This window comes from Coloeus monedula (assembly GCF_965178545.1).
Source record: "Coloeus monedula genome assembly, chromosome: 7".
NCBI classification, from domain to species: Eukaryota; Metazoa; Chordata; class Aves; order Passeriformes; family Corvidae; genus Coloeus; species Coloeus monedula.
The window spans coordinates 11,009,148-11,030,263 of NC_138787.1; the positions used below are offsets into that span (position 1 = coordinate 11,009,148).

Genomic DNA, 21,116 nt, shown 5'->3' on the forward strand with positions numbered 1-21,116 from the left:
GTAGCCATTTCCATCAACAAACACATCCTTGGCCTGGGAAGTTACTAATTATTTTAGCAGACCAAAAAAAAAAAAAAGAGTAATATTCTAAACTTCTGATTTCCTCCAAACTCTTTCCTGAGATTAATTTTCTCTTGGGAAGTATGCACATGCATTCCTAATTTTGTGTTGTTTCTCCATGCACTTTTTCTTCTGTCTTCCAAATACTTCTCTTGATGGAGATTAAAAAAACCCCAATTTTTTAAACTTCAAAAATTCCCAAAGCTTGCTGCAAAACCAGACTTTTATTTTGTATCCCTGTCCTACCTATATTTGAACTATTCCAGTGTTAACACAGCCAACCAAAATGATCAACAAAGGACAAATCTCTGCCAAACAGTGTCAGAGTTTCCTCTCATGTGAGCAACCAAACACTAACATGGAAGTAATTAAAAACACCCTTAAAATAGAAACATAAGCATGTGATGCAAATTGCCAGCTCACAGCACAATGAGGGGGAATTATTTTCATCTTTCTTTAGTGATAGTTTAAGCAATTGACACTTCCCTGCAGTCACTATTCAGAACACAATCTTCAGAGTTTGTGTTGACCAATATTTTTCTAATTCTCTGTCAAAGAACTGCTTTGCATTTTTCTCCTGACAAAAAAGCTGTTGAGGCAAAGCATTCTTGGGTGGATTTTGAGCATTGTAAATAATATTTTGGGCAAAACCATTCAATGACTTTTTCTATTTAGTACTACGGTACTCATCTGCAAAACATATTCCTCATCTAATCTTGCACCTGACAGCTGAGAGCATCTCCCTAGCAACCATCACTAACACACTTGCAGCCAAAGGATAGAAGAACATTGGAGCAGGCCACGAAAACCTTGTACACAAAATGCTATTTTGAAAATCCAATGTGAAATACAGAGGAAATTTTAGGACTGTAGTGTTCATCTAGTTTGCTGAAGGGGTTTTGTTTGGTTGGGTTTGGTTTTTTCCTTTGGTTTATTAAGATCATCAGCAAAAACCAAGAAGGAGGAAACTCAAGGGAGATGATTCTTTAAAGAAGCACTTTTAGGAACTTTGAAGAAAGCAATCAGGTACTGATAATCACATGGAAAGTTTAACATCAAGGTCTTGGATCAGATTTGAAACAGCAGCAAGTCTTTTTCCTTCTACTGGACAGCAAATGGAGTGGAGCCCCAGTCAGCCAGATCTGAAGGATCACCTGTCCAGTTCCTTTTGGCAGCTCTGAACCAGACGGTTGGACCCCACTACCTGCAAAAGCTGCAGTGCCAAGACTATAGCAGACCAGCTGCTGGAGTCAGCGATGAATAAACTGATGGGTTTATGTCACAGAAAGACATGAAGAAAAGGAAGGTTCATTCAAAAGTCCAGGAAACACCTGGAAATCATCATTCTGCTCCTGCTTTCTATTCTCACCACTTTGAGAGGCCACAGGTCGTAGTCAGGACTGGCAGGACCTATTTCTAAGAGTACAGATTTAAGTTAAAATCAAAGAAGGGCAAAAAACCACCCCAATTTCGGCAAAAAAGACCAAGTTGAAATGGAGATTTTTTTCACTGCCAAAGCACTCAACTACTACTATTTTACAGCTGCTTACCATTCTGGCTAGAATAAGCCTGTCTGCAAAACAGTAATTCCTTTGTGGGCAAATTGTGGCCAAGATTCTGTTTCCTTACTCTCATTGCTGAGAATTATAGTGAAGCTTTAGTTCAAGCAGAGTCAAATGCATAACAGCTCCTGATCTGCAAAGACTCTTCATAAAAGGAAACCCTACAGAGAGTAAAAATATGCAATTTTCAGCTGTTTTCATTCATTTTCTCAGTAAGAGAAAAAACAATGTCCCTGACTGACCTTCACATTTGGAATAATTACCATACACTTAGAAAATTTAAAGTCACCTGCTAGAGACAATTATATATCAGACTCCTAATTAGGATATCACTGAAGCCCCAAAACTCTAACTTCCCAATCATTTCCATTCTGTTATGAGTTAATTACTGAGGACATTTTTAATACTGTCATTGCCACAGTCCATAAGCATGGTACACAACACGTCAAGTCACATACCAAGGCGTTGACATCCTCAGTTTTGTAGATCAACATCCGTATCTCTTCTGGATCACCACTGAAAATTGCCTGGACCAGTGGCGGCTGGAAAAAGAAAACAGAAGAAGCAGCATTACAGGTTTGTTTACTTTCTGTTTAAACTGAGAGCATTTTTCTCCTGCCAACATTTGCTAAAGCTGCCCAGAGACATGGTGTGACCCCAGCACCAAACCACCAGGAGTATCTCATGAGTAAGAGCTATCAGTTTTCTTGAGGATAAACTGAAATCATGAGCATGTTTGTACTATAATGAGCGTGTGCGTGCACAAACAGGGACCCCCATTAGAATGGCAACTTTTGTCAACAACACACAATTAGCCCAGATGTTCTCCCTGGCATGTAAGGGGAAAACTAATTACATCAGATAGTGCTGCATGCTTGCTCTTGGCACAGATTAATGGTCATGCAATGCACATTTAGAAACAGAACATTATGCAGATAATGAATTTCTGGGCAATTACTAAACAACTTGTATTTTTTTACTGAATAAATACGCAATGAGCACAGTTAATTTTAACCACCCAAGAAGCGAAATAATTATCTTATTGTCTCAAGTCTGTTATTATGCTATTATGAATCAGAATGCAGAAATAAATAATCAGGCCCACAGGAGAAACAATGTGCCGTGCTCGCTCCTCTCAGGAGGGAGCTCTGCATGTGCTCACCGCTCCGCTACTCGGCCAGAGCTGGTGCCTTCAGTCCTTCCGACCACCTTGGCAGCAAATATCTGAGCTAGTAACCAAGCTGGCAGCACACTGTACCAAAAGAAGATAAACCTTGCTGCTGAAGACTCAGGAAAAGAAGGGGACAATTCACAATGATCCCTCTATCCCATAAAGCACATAGTTGAAACAGGTTCCACTTTCACCAGCACCCTCCTCAAGGCAGTGTGTGCTCCCCTCAGTCTCGCTCCCCACAATCTCACTCCTTGTTGCCTCATGGTCTTACTGGCAAAAAAGAGCCTGTGGTGCCATGCAATCACCAGAATCTAAAATAATCCTGTAAAATGGAAGCATGCATGACTACTTAAGCACATAAAACCACAAAAGTTCTTGAGATTCTACAGAACTTAACTCTCTTGTAAACAGACTATCTCAAAATTCACAAAACAGGCTGAAGGGACAAAGAAAATACCATTTTCTCCCTATCTTTTCTTATTCTAATGTGGAAAATACATTTCTAAGTTTTTTTTAAATTTTAATTCCTGAAGGGTAGATAATGATCCTTCTTAATTATCAAAGGATAGTGTATTTTTGGAAATCATTTCTAAAACTTATGACATCGTTAATGGGTTATTTCATTAACAGAAATATTTTGCTTTAAAAGTCTTCAAATTCAAAAGTTGTTAAACTCTTATAATGAAGGCAAAAAAAGCACAAGCACAGAGCAGATTATGTATAACTATTATTAGAATTAAGCAAGGGTGCAGGGTTTTGGAATGATGAACAACTGTTTCATCAGCTCAGCTCTCTGCAGCTTCCAAATTCTTAAAGAGAATTTCAGTTGGGAGTGTTCACATTTTTTTCTGAAAATAAACTCCAGCAGCTAACAAAAACCTTTCTATGTTACTTCTTCTACACAGTTACTATGAAACTTATTAACAAGTTTTATTAGTGTTCTTTACTTTGTGCTGTAACAAGCATTTTAGTAAAAATAAAATTGTGTCTGCAGATTCCTTCCAGTGTGGCAACATATTGCTATCTTTACTGAATATGGGGCAATCACAAGCTGGACTTCAACCCACCAGGTAAAATTAACTTGTTGAACTGAAGGCACAATGATTATTTCAGCAAGAGAGCTTAAACCCACATGGAAAAATGTCCTGTGGATCAGCTGGATTCCACAGAGCCAACAAGCCATTCCAAGAGAAAAAGTTCAACACTGGGAAATTCTCCTCCATAGATCTAACTATTACCAAGGGGCACTGGCAAGTCTCTGATTCCAGATGAGATGAAGCATTTAAGTGGATTGTCTCAAGTATCATTTTAATTACTATGTCCAAAGCAGGTGTTGAACCTCCTAGCAAAGTTAGTATTTTTGTTGAGTAGCGAGTAACTGTGACATATGTCGAACGTTTTGCCTTGATTTTAGATATCCTGACTCACTAACAAGGACTTATTTAAGTCAGATTTTGTTTGACAGGAGGTGGAGGCAGACAGGGAAAGGATGATCAACTCCCATGCCCATCTGATATAATAGACTACCATTTGTTCCTGTGAGTGAAGTTATATACTGATGCTTTATTTATTAGTTCTAATTGCATTACATCAAGTTCCTGGACTAAACACTTGGATATGTCCATGTATTCATGTAACTAGCAAGACGATGTAGCAAGACACACAATCATTTCAAAGTGGTATTGATTCTGACAGTGTTTTGCCAAACACCTCTTATTTTTCTGAAGGTACTCCCGCTAATCAAGATTACAAGGTTGTTTGCAATGTCACATCACATACATCTATTTCCTTCCACTGGTCAAAGCAAAAAGGCTACTCCTCCTCCTAATTTTAGTTTAGGACTTTCTCCCTCTGAATATACAGCACACGAATATCTGAAATGCTGTTTTAACTTACAAGTCTGTATTAGTGAACAGCCATTAACTGGATTTCTCTTAATTCTTAGAGTGCATTTCCCTGATGCTTAGTATTTCTACAGTTCCATGTACAGAAATTACTCAATACCGATAATTTTTAACAGGCCTTGTAGTCTATTTCCCTTGCATCAGGGGTTAGCTTTTTACTGTGTTTTATGAATGAATTGCTGGGTAAATACAAAAAGAAGTTCGCTCTTAATTTGTTAATTCAAAGGGTGCATTCCTGTTGTAGGAATTTCTATATACTGGCTTCTGATAGAAAAGTGCTTTCACAGAGCTGGTATTTGGAGAAGAATGCCCTTGGATGGCTGCTAAGAGGTGTTCCAGAGCAATTACAGATTTTTAATGAGTGACTCCTAAGGAACACTTGTCCAAGCTACTGCAAGGCCAGTGGGGAGAATCAAATCTGTAAATGGGGTGTACTGGTTCCCTGGAAGCATTATGACAAACTAACAGCATTGTTAAGTGAGTAAATGCACTTAGGACATTCATACCGAGCAGATCAATAAATACCCTGGATGCTGCAACATTTCAAATAAGGCAGAGAAAAAAGTTTTCAATTCATTTCATTCTGTCTTATTATGTCCTTCCATTTATTGCAGACTAGCCCAGTGATTGAAGGATTGCACATCAATCCTCTGCAGCAAGGACAGCATGCATGCCTACACAGTGCTATTTATTTCAATTTGTTCCACTGTGTTCCAATGCTCAAGGACCAACAAACTTATATGACACACAGAGGTATTCAAAAAACCACAAGTCAACACTCCCAAAACTAAAAAAAAACTCTGCGTGACAGTGGCACTCCCAAGCTGAGAGATCTTTATGCTGTTTTTAGGCCAGCATTTAAAGGATGCAACTGTGCTCTGACACTTTCCCTGGACCAATGGCTTTCTAACTCGCTGCCCTGCTGTGCTCTAAGTTGCTTAGAGGGATGTAATGGGCATTTAAGTGTTATCGCAAGAAGTGTTGGTTTTTCCTGTAATGGCCCCCATTTCTATCCATGTCATTTATAACAGCTTCTCCAAAGCCTCAGGCTTTTGTGTTTGTCCTTCAGACCATAAAAAGGACTTCACATCAACAGCACAGGGCACACAGGGGCAGTGGAGAATTGATCACTGCTTCATTTGCTGTTATGCTCTCCTGAGAATAGGTAAAAAATTATATATAAACTCTAAACAGAGCATATGTTTAGCTTCAATAGCAACTTTGTACGTAACTTTTAAAAGAAAGAGGAGCTGGAGGGGGATGTCTGCCTTTGCCTGGACAACACAAGCCCACAGCCAAAAGCCTCTCCCTCCAATGCTTTCATTCAAATGATGAATGGCAACTTCATCAAAACACCAAAAAATGCTCAGTGACCAAATGGAAAATTCCCCAGCACACACCTGTGATTCCCAGTATGGTTTAACCCTAAGGGACACATACTGAATGGCACCCAGGGCAGCAGGAGAAGATGTCTGCAAGGACAATCAGTGTGGTACAAACAATGTTCAGTGTGCTTGGTGCTTTTTCCCCTCTCAGGAAGGCAGAAGAGGTTCCTAAGTAATTGCTCACAAATATTTGAATAATTCATGCAATGCTAACATGGTCCGTAGGTAGTTCCCACTTAGGCATGCACTCAGCCTTTCCCACAGTGGCTTCCCAAACAAAGACTTGAACATTTACAGAAACATTTGGTGCAGAATTAGTTGGAATACAGCGATTCTAACATGATCACCAGATATTGTCATTGCTGATAACACTACAAAAACCTGAGTTTCATGGCTGGTGTACATTGCTAACTATATGACAATCACAGACAGCTACAGAAACAGAGCAGCTCCAGCCTTGCTCTGCTGGACAGCCAGGCAGCTGGTGCAGACTGCAAAGCCTTGGGGCAGCATGGCCCAGGGTAGGACTTGCATCCCATCCCCCCAGCTGAATTCTGCTGAGTGCCTGGTATCTGCTACTGACCAGGTTTGGAGGCTGGAATTACAGTCTACCAAAACACCCTTCTGCATGGGAAAAATCACATCCTCAGCCTTAGGTGAACAAGTACATTTTCCAAAACTCCAAGTTCCCTAATGATGTACAATAGCTGTAATGAAGGAGGAAGGGAAAAGTATGATCACTGGAAAGGGGCTGAAGTGGTAGCAGTCTGAAACAAGATTGTCTGATGATAAGCTGAGAAACACCTTCCATTAAGGATCTTGTTTTGAACATGGCTTACATTAGGTTTGGAAAAGAATGACCTGAACTGCTTAGAGCATGGCTCAACCCTGAAAAGGGAGCAGAGCTGTCACAACACATCCTGCATCACCTGCTTTTAAATGATTTCCCCTCCAAGACCAGCTCAGCCTTTGCAAAAACAAACTGGGCTTGGGATTGGAAACCCAGGCAGTGCTCCCACAGGCTTCTGGCTCTCTGCTCCCACTCACCAAAGCCGTGATGGCTTTTGCTTACACCCCACCCACAAAACTCCCTGTCTCTGGCCAGATAGAGAACACAATAGATCTGATTCTATAATTAAACATAATCACAAATAATCATTTAGTAAGTGATGTGCAAACCAGACTACACTTCACTACACTTTCCCAGAAGCACACACCTTGTGAAGCAACAAGAATAAACCAGCTAAACCCCAGCCTCCTCACTGCTCCCTGCATGGTCCTCTCTGTGCTCAGCCTTTTCCCCCTCTCCTACTTGCCTTTTCCTGGAGATTTAAACCTTGCTCTCTCTCTGCTGCCCCATTTCCAAGCTGCTGGAGTAGGGGAGCTGGAGTCCTTGGGTGATGCACACTTTAATGCCTTTAATTGTAAATACACGCTACCAAATAAACACTTGTATTTTGAGAAAGTGAGAAGGAAGGAAAGAAAACAGCATATTGAGACAGCTGAAACTTTAACACAACATTCATTTAGTCGAGCTTTCACAATACTTAAAAAGGAAAACAGTCAGGACTGACCCTGCTTGTGCAATGGTGGACCCAGCCCAGAATTTCTGTTCGCACGATTTGTGATATGTTCTAGACACTGCAAAACAAGCCTCTGGCAGATCTATTTCTGGTGTTAGCTTAGCTCCAGATTTTGGCTGCCTCCCATTTTTCATTAGGAAGCCTATCAACTGCCCCAAGAATTGCTTATGTTTCCAGGTGAAGTGAAGGTTACATCCTGCCATTCCTGGAATCCTGAAATTCCTCTACGCACTGAAAGTGCTGTGAAGTTGCCTACGTTTCATTGAACTTATCAGTTAAAAACACCAAAATAACTCTTGGCCAGTTAAATTTAGATCACTTCTAAAAAGAAAAAGAGCTAAGACTCTTTAATTCACCTTGCCCAGTGTCCTTTCTCTCATTCTCATTACTGGAGGCTGTCCACTGGTCTTGATTTAAGTGCTAGGGTTTCGTTTTAGTTTTGGCATTTGGGATTGGGGGTTGGTGGGGGTTTTTTTAAGTGCCTCCAGATCAGATCAGAAAATTAGTTAATAAATACTGTCCTGAAATTATATTAATCAAGTGGAGACAAAGACTCAGCACGATGCAGACTAGTTAAAATAAGAAAGCTTTTTTAAAGGAGTCAAAAATAAACATAGTAGCATAACATTTGTTATATTCACCAGCATTTGTTACCCATTTTAGTAGAAGAAAGTCTGTCACAGACAGCATAATAAGATTTGTTGGAATACCTACAAAGATTGAAGATAATCAATCTAACAGTACCCTGAATTTGTTTATTCAAAGTTTCTTGGGATTTTATCTTGATACAAACTGTGTGTTGTGTAATATCTCACAACAGACATACCAGTGACACCATTAAATAACAGTCATGGGATTGTCATGGCAGTACCAAAAAAAGGATCCAATTCCTTTTATACGTTCTCAGCAGCATGTGCTGCAGCACTTATCCATTTGAGCACTTCTTGTCATATCTATACTCTATTTCCCAGAGCTTTTGTCTTTTTTTTTTCCCCCTCCCCCATAATCCATCAATCATTTAGTCAGAAGCAGGGAAGAAGTCCTGGTACCAAGGCCGTGTTTCTGAACAAGAGCATAGCAGTGAGTAAAATCTCTGGGGGCATAAATTCCAGCTGGTGTAAATCAGCTGAAGCAAACTCCCAAGTGAGAGGCCCTGTGCCATGTTACACCACCTGCTCTCTGAAGAGCGCTGCTCATTGTCCCCACCAGAAGCACAGCTGAGAGGTGGCCAAGGCAGCGTGAGGTTATGAACCTCAAGAGAAATGAAACCACCGGCAACAGAACAGAGCAACAGCAACCCCAGTGACACATCTGCTCCTCACTAGAGATTTCAGAATAAAGCTCTTAGGGGAGAAACTCACTTGAAAAACATCAACCCTGTCAAAAGCTTCATTTCCTGCTCAGTTGTCTTCAAACACATTTCAAGCAATTTTTTTTTTTTAACCAATTGTTTAGGTGTTAAATTCCCCAAGAGAGAAAAGAAAAAAGACAATTAAAGCCAAATCTGTGTGGAGGGGGGAATGCTCTGAGGGCTGAAGGGGTTCATGCAGCTGGGTCAACTTAACCTGAGACATCTCCTCCGTTCAGTTCACATCCTCTGGAGACTGCTGATATCCTGCCCTCACCCAACTCTACCAGCAGCAATGGCAACCAAACAGAAGAAGAAAGAAAGAAACGGAAATGCTGCAAGTTTATCTTCCTTCAGTTTATCACTTATGAAACCATGACTTACCCCTCTTCCTTGCCAAGGCAAGCGTGTGCAAGGGCTGCTATGCACACTGCAGCTGGCTTATAAAAACCTTTCCATAGTCCTCCTTCAGTGCAGCAGCACAGCAAGACCTGCCTTTCATCTGGCAGCCTGGACACTCAGCAGGACAGAATAATAGTCCAGTCTAGCTGTAATTAAGTGCTCTATCTGATATATGGAGCATGCATTGATACTCATCACACACACTAATAAAAACCCTTTCATTTTTAGAAAATTAGTCCTGATTTAGGGAACTATAAAGTGGTATCTGATCCTGTAACATCTTGCTTAGTAAGATCAGCACTTCCGCTGGCTAACGGGGTCTGTTTTATGTTACTGTACACACAAAGAAGGCAGCTATGAAACAGAGAGTGCCATAATAAATTTGCAGATACTTCGGAACTACAACAGACTACACAAGGACATTGGAGGGCAAGATCAGAATTTATAACCACCTTGACAAATTGTACAAACAGCTAGGCTGGAGGAAGAGTAGGACACTGTTCAGTATGGAGGAGAACACAGCATGCCTGTTAGTGAGAAATCCAGGGTTGTTACACAGCAGTTCTGTGTAAGAAAGAATTTGGGACTGCAGTTTACTAACTGAATGTAACTGAACAATGTTCTGAAAGAGGAAGAGACTTAAAATAGGATTGTGACTTGCAAAGCACTCAGTAGTCCTTCCACACTGCTCAGTACTGCTTAGGCTGTGGCTGCAGTGAGATGTTTAGTTTTAGGGTACCGCTTGACTTGAAGACCCAAACAGAGCTCTAAAACAGGGAAAATCTAAACAGATCAGAGCTAGTCAGCATATACAGAAGACAATTTAAAGGAAAAATGAGAACTATTTGCAATACATAAAAGGTTGTTACTAAAAGAATTAATCTCTTTTCCACATCCAAGACATACAGAGCTTGAATGGCTACATGCAAGGAGGATGCATCTCTGCTCCATTAAGGCCAACATGAACCAGGACACTGGTTACCAATTTGGCTGAGTTACAAACTGTGAAGTGCAGAAGACTTTATTTCAAAAATAGATCTAGTCCAACAATCACTGAAAGTCAAAGGTATTCTTTTCTGCAGGCTTCAGTAGGCAAAGGATTGAACATATGAAAGCAAAGGAGGCCAAACAAAATTCACACCACACTTACATGAAGATAAAGGTTAATGCAAAAAGGATAAGCTACAGCAGAAATCAATAAAAATATATTTTTCCAAAAGTTCAAGGGGAGTTTAGTGTCTTGGGTAGAAGCACACTAACACGTGGCAGGACTCCAGCAGGATTTCGGATCCCATCTCGTTCACTCATCAGAAGGTAATTTCAGCTATGGGGTTTGTTTTTTTCACATGAGCTACACACAGAGTTTCTCTTAAGGACAGATACATTTTACAGTCACAATCTCACGTATTCCTGAACCTCATCTTCCTCTTAACAGTAACCTGCAACACTTTGAAGGCCCTGCTGTCATGTGTATCTAAACCAAGCCTCAGACAATAGCAAACCTCCAGGAGCATGAAAACAACATTAGGGAGGGAAAAGACATTTAGGGACTTGAGCAAAACCTGAAATACCTGATTTGCTCAGTCTTACAATTATATTACAAGTGGATCTTGCTCAGGTTCCCCTTGTGTTGCACATCACACACACAGCCTCACCACTGCCTGTCTCCTACGCGCTACAGCACAGCTCACTCCTCTGGTCAGCAGCTGCCACCCCCACAGCCACCCTCCTGCCAGCTCCAGAAAAACTCAGAAAATCTCCCAACTCACCTTCTCCTACACAGCCAGAGTCTAATATACTTGAAAAGACATTAAAGACTAACGTTGATGTTTCCTGATTTCTCTTAGTGGTCATGGAGCTCACAGTGCTCTTGAAGAGCACCACAGTCAGTTATTACTGTTTTCATAAAATATTAAAATCCTTTGCAGATTTTAGTCACTGATATTTGCCTTCTGCATAGCTGATATAAAATTCAGATTAAAAATGTTTAACTACTGAGGCTGATGACAGGGTTATTTCCATTAATAGCAGAGTAACTATGTGTGAACATGAAGATCAGTTCATAACACCACTTCATCTCTTTCTTTGCATTAGACATGCTACAGTTGGCATAGAGTTCTGCTCAACAACCAAAGCAGATGTTTTACCTCTATTTTGAATCTGGAACGGATTAGCAAAGTTAGCTTGATTCAACATATCCTGATAACATCCTCGTTCTCAACCTCAACCAAACTATCAAAGCTGACAGGAAAAAAAAAAAAAAAAAAAAAATCAAGCTTTGCTGATGAGTGCAATGTCAGACAGCCAGGCCAAAGAAATTAAATGGAAATTTAAAAAGGTTTCAAAATTGTCTTCACTTCAGAAAACAATTCAGTGTCTTCAGAGCATGATGCATCTGACTGTGACAAATCCAGCAGTGTCAAAATTACTTTGTACAGACACAAATTAAACAGAAGGATGAGCTGGAGAGTTATAATGAGCTATTACACTCTTTCTTCCAACAAGTTACCATTGCAAGTTATGAACAGCTTTGTCTGGATACCCTGTGAAAAGCCTGCAAGCTATCTGTGGGACCACTGTCACAGTTTTGAGACTCAGTGTGAGCCTTCCCTTCATCACACTCAATCCCATGCATCAGACACATCTCCATATCTGAGAAAAGCTAGCCTTGCATGTGCAGCACCAGCCAGAAGGGTAAGCGTGTGGATTCTCGTCAGCTGAGGAAATGGGATACAAATCTTCCTCACTCTGCTTCTTCTCAAGTAGCTTCCAGTCATGGTCATAATCTCTTGCTGAAACCCTTCAGCATTGTGAAGGAAGGCAAGACAAGGGCTCAGCATCTCAGTTCCCAGCACTAACTGATTTTGTATGTGCAGCTGTCTCTCCATGCTTACTTCCAGTTCCTGTCACACAAATCAAGCGGTGAGGTTGGCAGTCAGACACAGCCCAGCAGTGTTAGAGACCCTCTCTCTGTCCATGTCACATCTAGACACATTGATCCTCTCTGGTCTGGGATTGCCCAAATGGGGCTCCCTTTTCCAGAGAAAAAGGCTCAGCCTGGGGGGGCTCAGCCACACAGTGAGGGTCCCGACAAAGTCAAGACAAGCCCCCCTCATTCCTGAGCAGTCTCATTAAAACCTCTTTGCAACGGAGGAGGGCAAAGAATCATCCAGCGAACAAAAGAACACAAGAGAGGGAAAGAGGGCAGTCCACTTCAGATGGCCCTCTGCAAAACAAAGTGCTCAGAAAAGCCAGAGAGAGGAAAAAAAACACCTTTCTAAGCCCAAACTGCAGCTGTCATCTGTAATCCAAACCCCACTTTTAATTTTGTTAGAGAGGCCATAGCTTATTAAGGCTGAAAGTTAATTAGACTTGCATAGCTTAACACTTCAGCCTCTCATTTATTTTCTGTGAACTATTCCACTTCAATAGTGAAAAGCTTACTATTCTGTGTTGTTGTCATGCACCATGAGTCTGATACCAAAAGAAGTGCTTGCAAAAAAGAGCACCTAAGCTTGCTAAAAAATAATTAGCAGGGGCTTTTTTAAAACAGTTTTTATATTAAAAAAACAACAAATCTCTATCTTGAGTCCCTAAACACAGCCACTCAGTTCTTTCGTGAATATTCACGTATTAGTCTTGTCAAATTTAGCCCAGTAAATATACAACCTTACTACAAAACACCCCTTAATCAGCTAACACATGTGACTGCTGCTTGTCAGGGCAGCGGCAATGTGCTTAACTCACATTTTTGTCTGTGCTGTTAAGCAGGGCATGATTCTCCACCTCTCTAATGACAATGGCAGAAAGAGCTGGTGACAGCTTGATCAACTCCCTAATGAGATCCAGAAAGCTGAATTACAGTAACCTAGCTAAATGATAAAGCCAAAACAAACTTGAGGATTTCCAAATCCAGTCTGACTTTACTGTTCCTTTGCGAATGATTCCTTGGCCACCCACTTTGGCCACACCACTGTGGATGCCTGTGGTATTTGAACAGTTCCTTTTGACAGGGAACTCTTCAAGTCATTTTCCTCATCGGAGAGGGGGATGTTTGAGGAAGAGCTCAGGAAACGTCTATACTGCCACCAGATATCACAGATGGCCTCTTGGAAAAGGGGATGTCTTTCTGGAATTGTGCTACTGGATATGAGCCCCATATTCATATGAACTCGAGAAGAAGCAGGTGTAGGCCTTACAGTTTTCCTTCTAAATCCCATGTACATTACAAAACAGAGCCTGCAGAACTAAATTAGTAACCATCTCCACTAATTTTCATAGATTTTTACAAGTGACTCAAGTAATGCATCAGAAGCTGAGAGCATCTAAGCTAAGCCCAGGCTTAGCCCTTCACTTACTCAACCCTTTTGTGAGGAACTGGCTTGGCAAACCATTGTCCTATTTTGCTGCATGGTTTAACCACTCTCAGGCTACCCTGCCCATCTGAACTGCTAAACAAAGCAAATCTCTCAATGTCTCACAGCCTCATCCTCTTAGTCCTTGAGAAGCCCTCACCTGTTTTTTATGGTGACGATCCTAATTCAAGGCCTGTAGGTCTCCCCTGATGTCTTGTTTCACTGGTGGATGCAGCTCACCCCAACACTTCAGAAAAAAATATAGAAAAGCACAGTCTTGCTGCGTCACAGACCTTGGATTTTACAAAACAAGATAAACAAAATGCGTTTAAGGGCCACCTAATACTGTTCACATCTAAGTTGATGGCAGAAACTTTCAAACAAAGCTAAGAGACTGATAGCAATGCTTGGTGCTTTTAGAAACCCCAAACATATGAAGCTGCATGATCTTTCCAAGGGATGGAAAAGTTTCCAGAGCGGTGGGAAAGGTTGTGCCATCTCACCATCTTAAGTCACCATGATTGCAAGGAGTTAAAAAAAACCTAAAGAAGGAAACTAAAAAAAGGAAGCAGGCTGTTCCCCAAAGCCTGTCGTACTGCTTTCACTGAGAGTTCTGCATGGGGAAGTCCAGGACCCTTCTGCTTGCAGCCACTTTGTGTAGGGTCCAGAATCCCTCCCCCTCTGGGGCAAGATGAGTAGATGATAGTATCTCTGTGTTAGCTGCAACATCTCACAGACCAACTGAGACTACACCATAAATGAGGCCTGCCCAAAGGGAATTCAGTCCCAGTGCACTGAGCTAAAACAATGGTTGGCAGAGAGCTTTCAGCCGTGGGGGAGATGGTGATGTTAACAAAAAAAGGCAGATATACCTTTCTCCATCCCAGTCATATGCCTGTACAGATTATTTCAGGTTCTTTAAACACAGGCAGAATACTGAGGAAGTAACCAGAGAGAGGGGAGGAAAAAGCAGCAAATTCTTCCTCGTGAGGACAAGCCGCCCCTGGCATGTGCCCCCCTGCTTCAGATTAGCCAGCTCTGTGATCTGGACTTCAGATCTGACTGGACCGAAACTGGGACTGCACTGGTCCTGCCCCTCCAGACTTCAACAAGAAGTTACCTACACACTTTGAGTAAGGCAACCTGGATTTTCAGCAGTCTCATTTATAACCTCATTCCAACTTCTAACTTGTAAGCTGGTTATCTTGTAAAATTCAGAAGGTGAAATCCATACAGGCATAAGCAGCAGACAAAACAGAGGAAATTTCTCATTCCTATTCATGCCACAGCAGTATGTAGATCAGGAGGGCAGACAGCATGTGTCTGATGTACTTTAATTCTAGTTCCTGAACTAGAATTCTCATCACTGAAACTGTTTGGATCCTAAAAGCATTTTAAGCAATTTTATTTCTGTCTCTTCAGGAAGAAAAACAAACAAACAAACAAACATCTCCAAGCCATATTAAATATTTGAATACAATTCTGCAAACCAAGAACAAGACACTTGTAATCTAGGTCACCTTATAAAGACATTAGTGTCACCATGCTAAATTTCTACTCTCCTGAGACAGAGCTGCCACTAGTTAACTCGCTGCACTGACACAGATTCTGAGAAAAGCTCCAGGAAATATTTTAGGCTGATTTCTGCGAAGAAAGGAAAACAAAAATCACATTTTTAAATGGCTGCACACAGCCCCACTAGCCCGCTCAGTTTCAGATAATTGAACCACACAACACACTTGCTCTTGTAGGAAGTAACAACTGATAACAAGCCAGCCTTTTTGCAGTTTTTCACTGGAGTGCTATCTGACTCTAGCTTTCATTCAGCTTTCTGTATTAAGAGAGCATAAGTTGGCCGCAGTGCACTCTGAGTTTGCTAAGCAGGGTTTAACAGAGATAAGGGGGGAAGGAAATCACAGGGGGACGTCACTCACCAGCCTCCAGCCCCACTCAACTCAGGCTCCCAAACCAACACGTCCTTTGCTGTGCAAATCCTATGTTTTTCCATCTCCACAAACTGCTATGCCTTTCTTATTGACCAAGATTCTCTTTCTCTTCTAGCAATGAATACAGACTCATAGAATAATAGAATGGTTTGGATTGGAAGGGACATGAAAGATCAACTTGTTCCAGCCCTCTGCCATGGGCAGGGACACCTTTCACTAGACCAGGTTGCTCAGACCCCATCCAACCTGGCCCTGAACACTTCTTGGGATGGAGCATCCACAACTTCTCTGGGCAACCTGTGCCAGTGCCTCACCACCCTCATAGTGAAGAATTATTTTACTAGATGTCAAATGGATCCTCCTTGCTAAGTTACCGGAAGGCTAGGATAGCACAGGGCAGGAAGAGGTGTAGGAAGCTATGATTTTTCAGGAAAGAATCAATGTTGCTAAAGATAAGTCAGTAACAGACATTATAAAGTAAAGAGGAATAAATACTGTGTTCTCCCTCATTTGATACAAGCATGAGCACTTGTAGCTACCCAAACACACAAGTTCTCTGCGGCGTGTCCTCTGCAGCTTCCCTCCTGGCTACAATCCCAGAGACACAGGCTCCACCTTTGCAGAGCAAAGTCACTTGAAAAAGATTCATCCTTTGCATATGATACAACAGCATTAACTGGAAAAATAAAGGACAGGCTACTTGTTCACTGCAACAAGCTAGGGATTTTTAATTATGAAGAATTATATTTGGACAAAAGTAAAATAGTAATGTTTAGGGCTACTGAAAACCAAGTCCTGAAGTGCAGAGTGTAAGGAAAGTTCACCATGTGCACAGACTGAACTCAGACCTGTCCTGCCTAGCGAGTGTGTAGCCATTAATTATTATTTGTGCCAGCAGCACCAATGCACTGTGACTCAGGGCTGACAGTGAGATGCTCTCTTGCTGTTATCATGAAACATAACTCAGTTTGCATGCCTTCATGAAGAGCTGTCACATATCTCAGCCTAAAAAAAAATAATTCATGGTCTGTCATGAAGGTGAAGCAGTTTTTCTAGCATAAGAATAATTCCCAGTGCTGCGCCCGCAAGCCTCAACTGGAAATTCAGGAACAACATAATGAAAAGGAGATTAAGAAATTTATATATTAAAGATCGCATAGCTTTAAAACATAAGCAAACTCGTGGAGCTGTCAAGGATGGATTTACACAAACAATGGTATCCAGCACCCAGAATGATCACTTCAAACCACTCCACAGTGATTTTAAAACTGTGCTTCTAAAAAATCAAGAATTACATCCTGAATTACAGTCTTCAAGTAATGCCTTTAGCTTGCCCTATGATGGTGATGTCTCTGCACACCTCTGCTCAGAGGTTATTTTAGAGTCTCTAATTTGCACTATTTTCTAAAGAAATTTAAGAAAATTTGGTAAGAAATTTTATTCTCATAGTCAGACAGCCAGTTCTGACACTCATTTCTCCTAATCATTTCTCACAAATACTGCTGCTCAAACACCCTAACATGTTTAAAATGTAATTAAGATGTTCTGGAGACATGAACAAATGCCAAGCCTGTTTGCATGATGAGGAGAAACCGCCTCCCAAAGAACAAGCTGGAGGCTCCTGAAGCCTCTAAGGGGTAATTTTGCTGGTTTACAGCAGATCAGAATTGTATTACCTAAAGTCAATTAAAGCTGACAGGCAAGCGAAATGCTGCATTTACAGACTTCCACTAAGGTGACACTGACAACTACAATGAAATCCATAAATCAGAATAAACAAGCAGATTTATGCTTCTGCTATTTTGTTCTGCCAAAGCCATTGCAGGTGTCTCAGACCATGTTTTACATGCAATATGTGCTACAGCAGCTGAGCAGAGGAGTTGGGAAGCACTTCCCCCCAAGCTGTCCATCCCCAGGGCCTGGCTCATCGAAGCACAGACACACACTGCTCTTACTTATTTCCACTGCTCATTTTGAAAAGTGACAAAAGTCATATTGGTGCTGGTAAATGTGTCTGCTAAATGTGCATGCTGCTGCCTTCAAACTAAATAAAGCACTCACTGCCCTTTGTGGGCAAGCTAGACAGGCAGCAGAAAACTGTCAGAACTGCACATGGGAAAAAAATACATCTACAAAGTATTGCAAATTTGCAGGTGCTCTAAACACATCTCCTAGCACCAAAAATGACCCATGACTTGTTTCCTCCAGGCACAGACCTCCCAGCCTGAGCTCCTGAGGAGGTTTGAATACTCACTGAGTACTGAACATCTCCCTTGTAATATTCAGCATCTCAGAAGAAGCCGCCCAAACTGCTACATCTCCCTTTTCCAAACTGGGGCTCAGAGCCACCATACTTTGCAGCTGGAGATAAAAAAACTTTTTCATCCCTCAAAGCCCTTCATAAGGGCAGATCCCAGCTTCACAGACCAAGAAACAAGCACAGAGAAGCATGTATAAAATTGTTATAGGACTCATTCTCCTTTCAGGTATTTTCATGTTTCATGTTTTCAACATTTGCAAAGCCATGAAGATATTTCTCCAATATTTTTTGTTGAGTGACAGTATTATTAAATTTCCTAAGTTAATTGGCATTTATAGAAGAATTGGTGATAAGATCTGTAAATGAACTCCCAGCACCTTAACAAGTGGAATTACGAGAAGCAAGGAAAAAAGTGTTTGTGCTCTCTTTGTCATCCTGCCAGATCAGAAGCCACAGAAGGCATTTACATCAATAGAGAACCTGGCATTCATAAACCTGTATGGCATCATAGCACTGGGGTTGCAGCTGGATTCCCACCATCCCTTCAAAAAGCAAGAACTTCAAAATCCTTATTTTTACTTGGTCTCTGTGATGACTTTTTCATTCTCACTCCCAGTTGTCTTCTTTCTTGTATGGAAGCAAGGGCTGAGGCTGTAAACATTACCCCCTTCCCAAGGTAGGTGCCATGAAATCAAGTCAAGGCTGTGTGAAAAAGCCACCTAGCTCTGAATCGGGTTGCAAAAACAAAGATGCAAATGTACATACTTAAAACACTTCTCCTCAAAGGCTGTCCATCAGGGCACCAACTGGACACAAAGATTTCCAAAGGGAAAACGCATCAATGACTGAAAACCACATCCATATCAATGAAGCAGAATCCACTATAGGGGAGTTCCACAGCTCGGGCACTGTAGACAGGGTAGAAAAAGAGGATGAGGGACAGAGAACCGCAAACTGTTCAAGCACCTCATCCTACACAGACACAGAGCATCCCAGTTACATCAGAGGAACCTGTGAGAGTCGAGAGCCCTGCTGTGTTAATCACAGCTAATCAAAAGCCAGGAGAGAAGACCCAGGCACTGAGGAAACAAAAATTAATTGCTTCAGGGAATCTTCATGCACACACAGTTCCTGCTGCCAAGATAACACTTTATTTCTGTTACCCTCATCTGGACTCCTTGGGCACTACTGCTTGTTCCCACACCGGCCCGTGCTTTGAAAGCCCAGCCTGAGGGAGAGCTGAGTGGCCCAGGCACTTGTCTTCCCTTCCTACCTAAGCAGCCAGCATTAGTCATGAATTAGCCCCGGTAAGGAAACTGGATCAGTGATTGTTCCCTTTCTAGCGCTGCTGTCTGGTATCACACCAAAAATCCCACCAACACCCTCAGTCACAGATGGCACAGTAACTAACGTAGCACTAGGGGAAAATTCTCCTCCCTGCCCCTTCTCCTCATAGGACTGGTCCAGAAATGACAGCAGAGTGGTGAGGTGGTCTGGAGCCCTAACACCCAGACTCGGTGGGGTACATCACTCAGGTACCAAACACCACAGCTGTCAGCTGCCCAGTATCCCCAGAGGACAATACACACCCCATGTCTAACCAGACAGCACCACATCAGAGACATAACCAACCATTTTTCAGACCCACAGAACACAGGAAGGTAAGGAAGGAAGCAAGGAAGGAAGGAAGGAAAGGAATAGTCATTTTTATCATGCTATAGATACAGAAGATGAAAAGCACTTTGTGCAAGGTACAAAACAGAAGAAATATATACTGACTTTAGTATCCAAAACCTTTGAACTGTAAGTTGTTTTTGCAACTGTATCTCACAGAGCCATGGATTCAGCAGTATTTCCAGGCTCAGAGTGTAGTTCTGGAAGCACTACATTGTACCCAAAGTTTGGTCACGAGAGCACGTCCAACATGAGACTGGCTGTAAGCATCACTGCACTGCCACTGCTGATCCCTGAAAGCCCTCCCAAGCAGCAGGTAACTCTCTGCAGCCTCCCTCTGACATGGGATTCACTGGAAAAGTCCCTCTGTAGGGAAAGAAGGGTTAACTAATCTCTTTAAAGAACTATAATTAGTCCAACAGGAAAGTCAATTCTGTCTTCCTGATTCAGGGACAGCGAGTGCCAAGAAGTCTGAGCACACATGCAGAGAGGGCAGATATGCACAGCTTTCAAAAGCAAGTCTGCTCTGACACCTGAATTTATACGAGAGACACAGGCTGATTTGTCTTTCGTAATCTTGTTTATAAAGTATAATCCTTTACTGGTGTTTGTTTGCTTTGTTTTTTAAATCTGTCTAGGAAAACCAAACTATGCCATACTCAACTCTTCTGCATCAGTGCTGCTTGAATTTTAAATGCAGATGATTATTTTTTTTTCCTTTTTCAAAGGCCAAGGAATTCTAGTATTACACAATTACAATAAGTGGATTCTAAATAAGACCTTCAAAAATTAGCAGTTACTGCAGTTGATATATACAGCTTGCTTTGTAGATCTGGTTGAATAAAACATTAAAATGCAATACTGGATGAGTTTTGCAATGCTTTTTTTCCCCCAATGTAAATTTAATTTCATTTATCAGTTCAGCTTCAAGTCAGGAGTTCAATATTTAGGTCCTATATTTAATTATGTTTTCTTTTCATTATAGCCTTTTCCAGATAAATATTTAATCAGGGTGTTCAGTGTAATATAAAAATTACCTGAGTGAAAAGAATGAAGTACTAATGTTCTCATCCTTATACACAACATTGTATGTTAAATTCTAGAAGATTGATTTAAAAAGGGCAACGATGTCACTGAATGAAGAACTCAATAATAAGCCCTCAAGAAGAAAATGAGCTAAATAGTGGTAAAAATGAACAAGCAGAAGGTTAAGCCATCATATTTTTTAGAGTGTATGAGGGAGCCATTCCTGCTTTAATAAGATGCAATAAAAGCAAAATAATAAATTTAAGTTCAATGCATCCCAACTTCACCCATATGATACCAGTGACTCCAAATGTGCCAGGTTTGGAGGTGGAACCACCATAACAGCATAATCACATAACAGCAGTATCAGAACCATTACCTGGCCCCATCACTTGTGCACCAGGTCAGAGACTAGAAGTCTAGTCTTTGCTATTCCA

General features: G+C 41.4%; 1 protein-coding gene across 1 annotated transcript in view; it reads right to left on the reverse strand.

Annotated features, from left to right (window-relative positions):
* ANKRD44 (ankyrin repeat domain 44) overlaps positions 1–21,116 on the reverse strand; it is a gene marked incomplete at its 3' end in the record, with an annotated part of 125,673 nt that overhangs the window by 63,866 nt on the left and 40,691 nt on the right. The window contains exon 2 of the mRNA XM_082285101.1: positions 2,081–2,164. Within this exon, the coding sequence (XP_082141227.1) occupies positions 2,081–2,164 (84 nt within the window). The remainder of the gene's footprint in view (positions 1–2,080; positions 2,165–21,116) is intronic.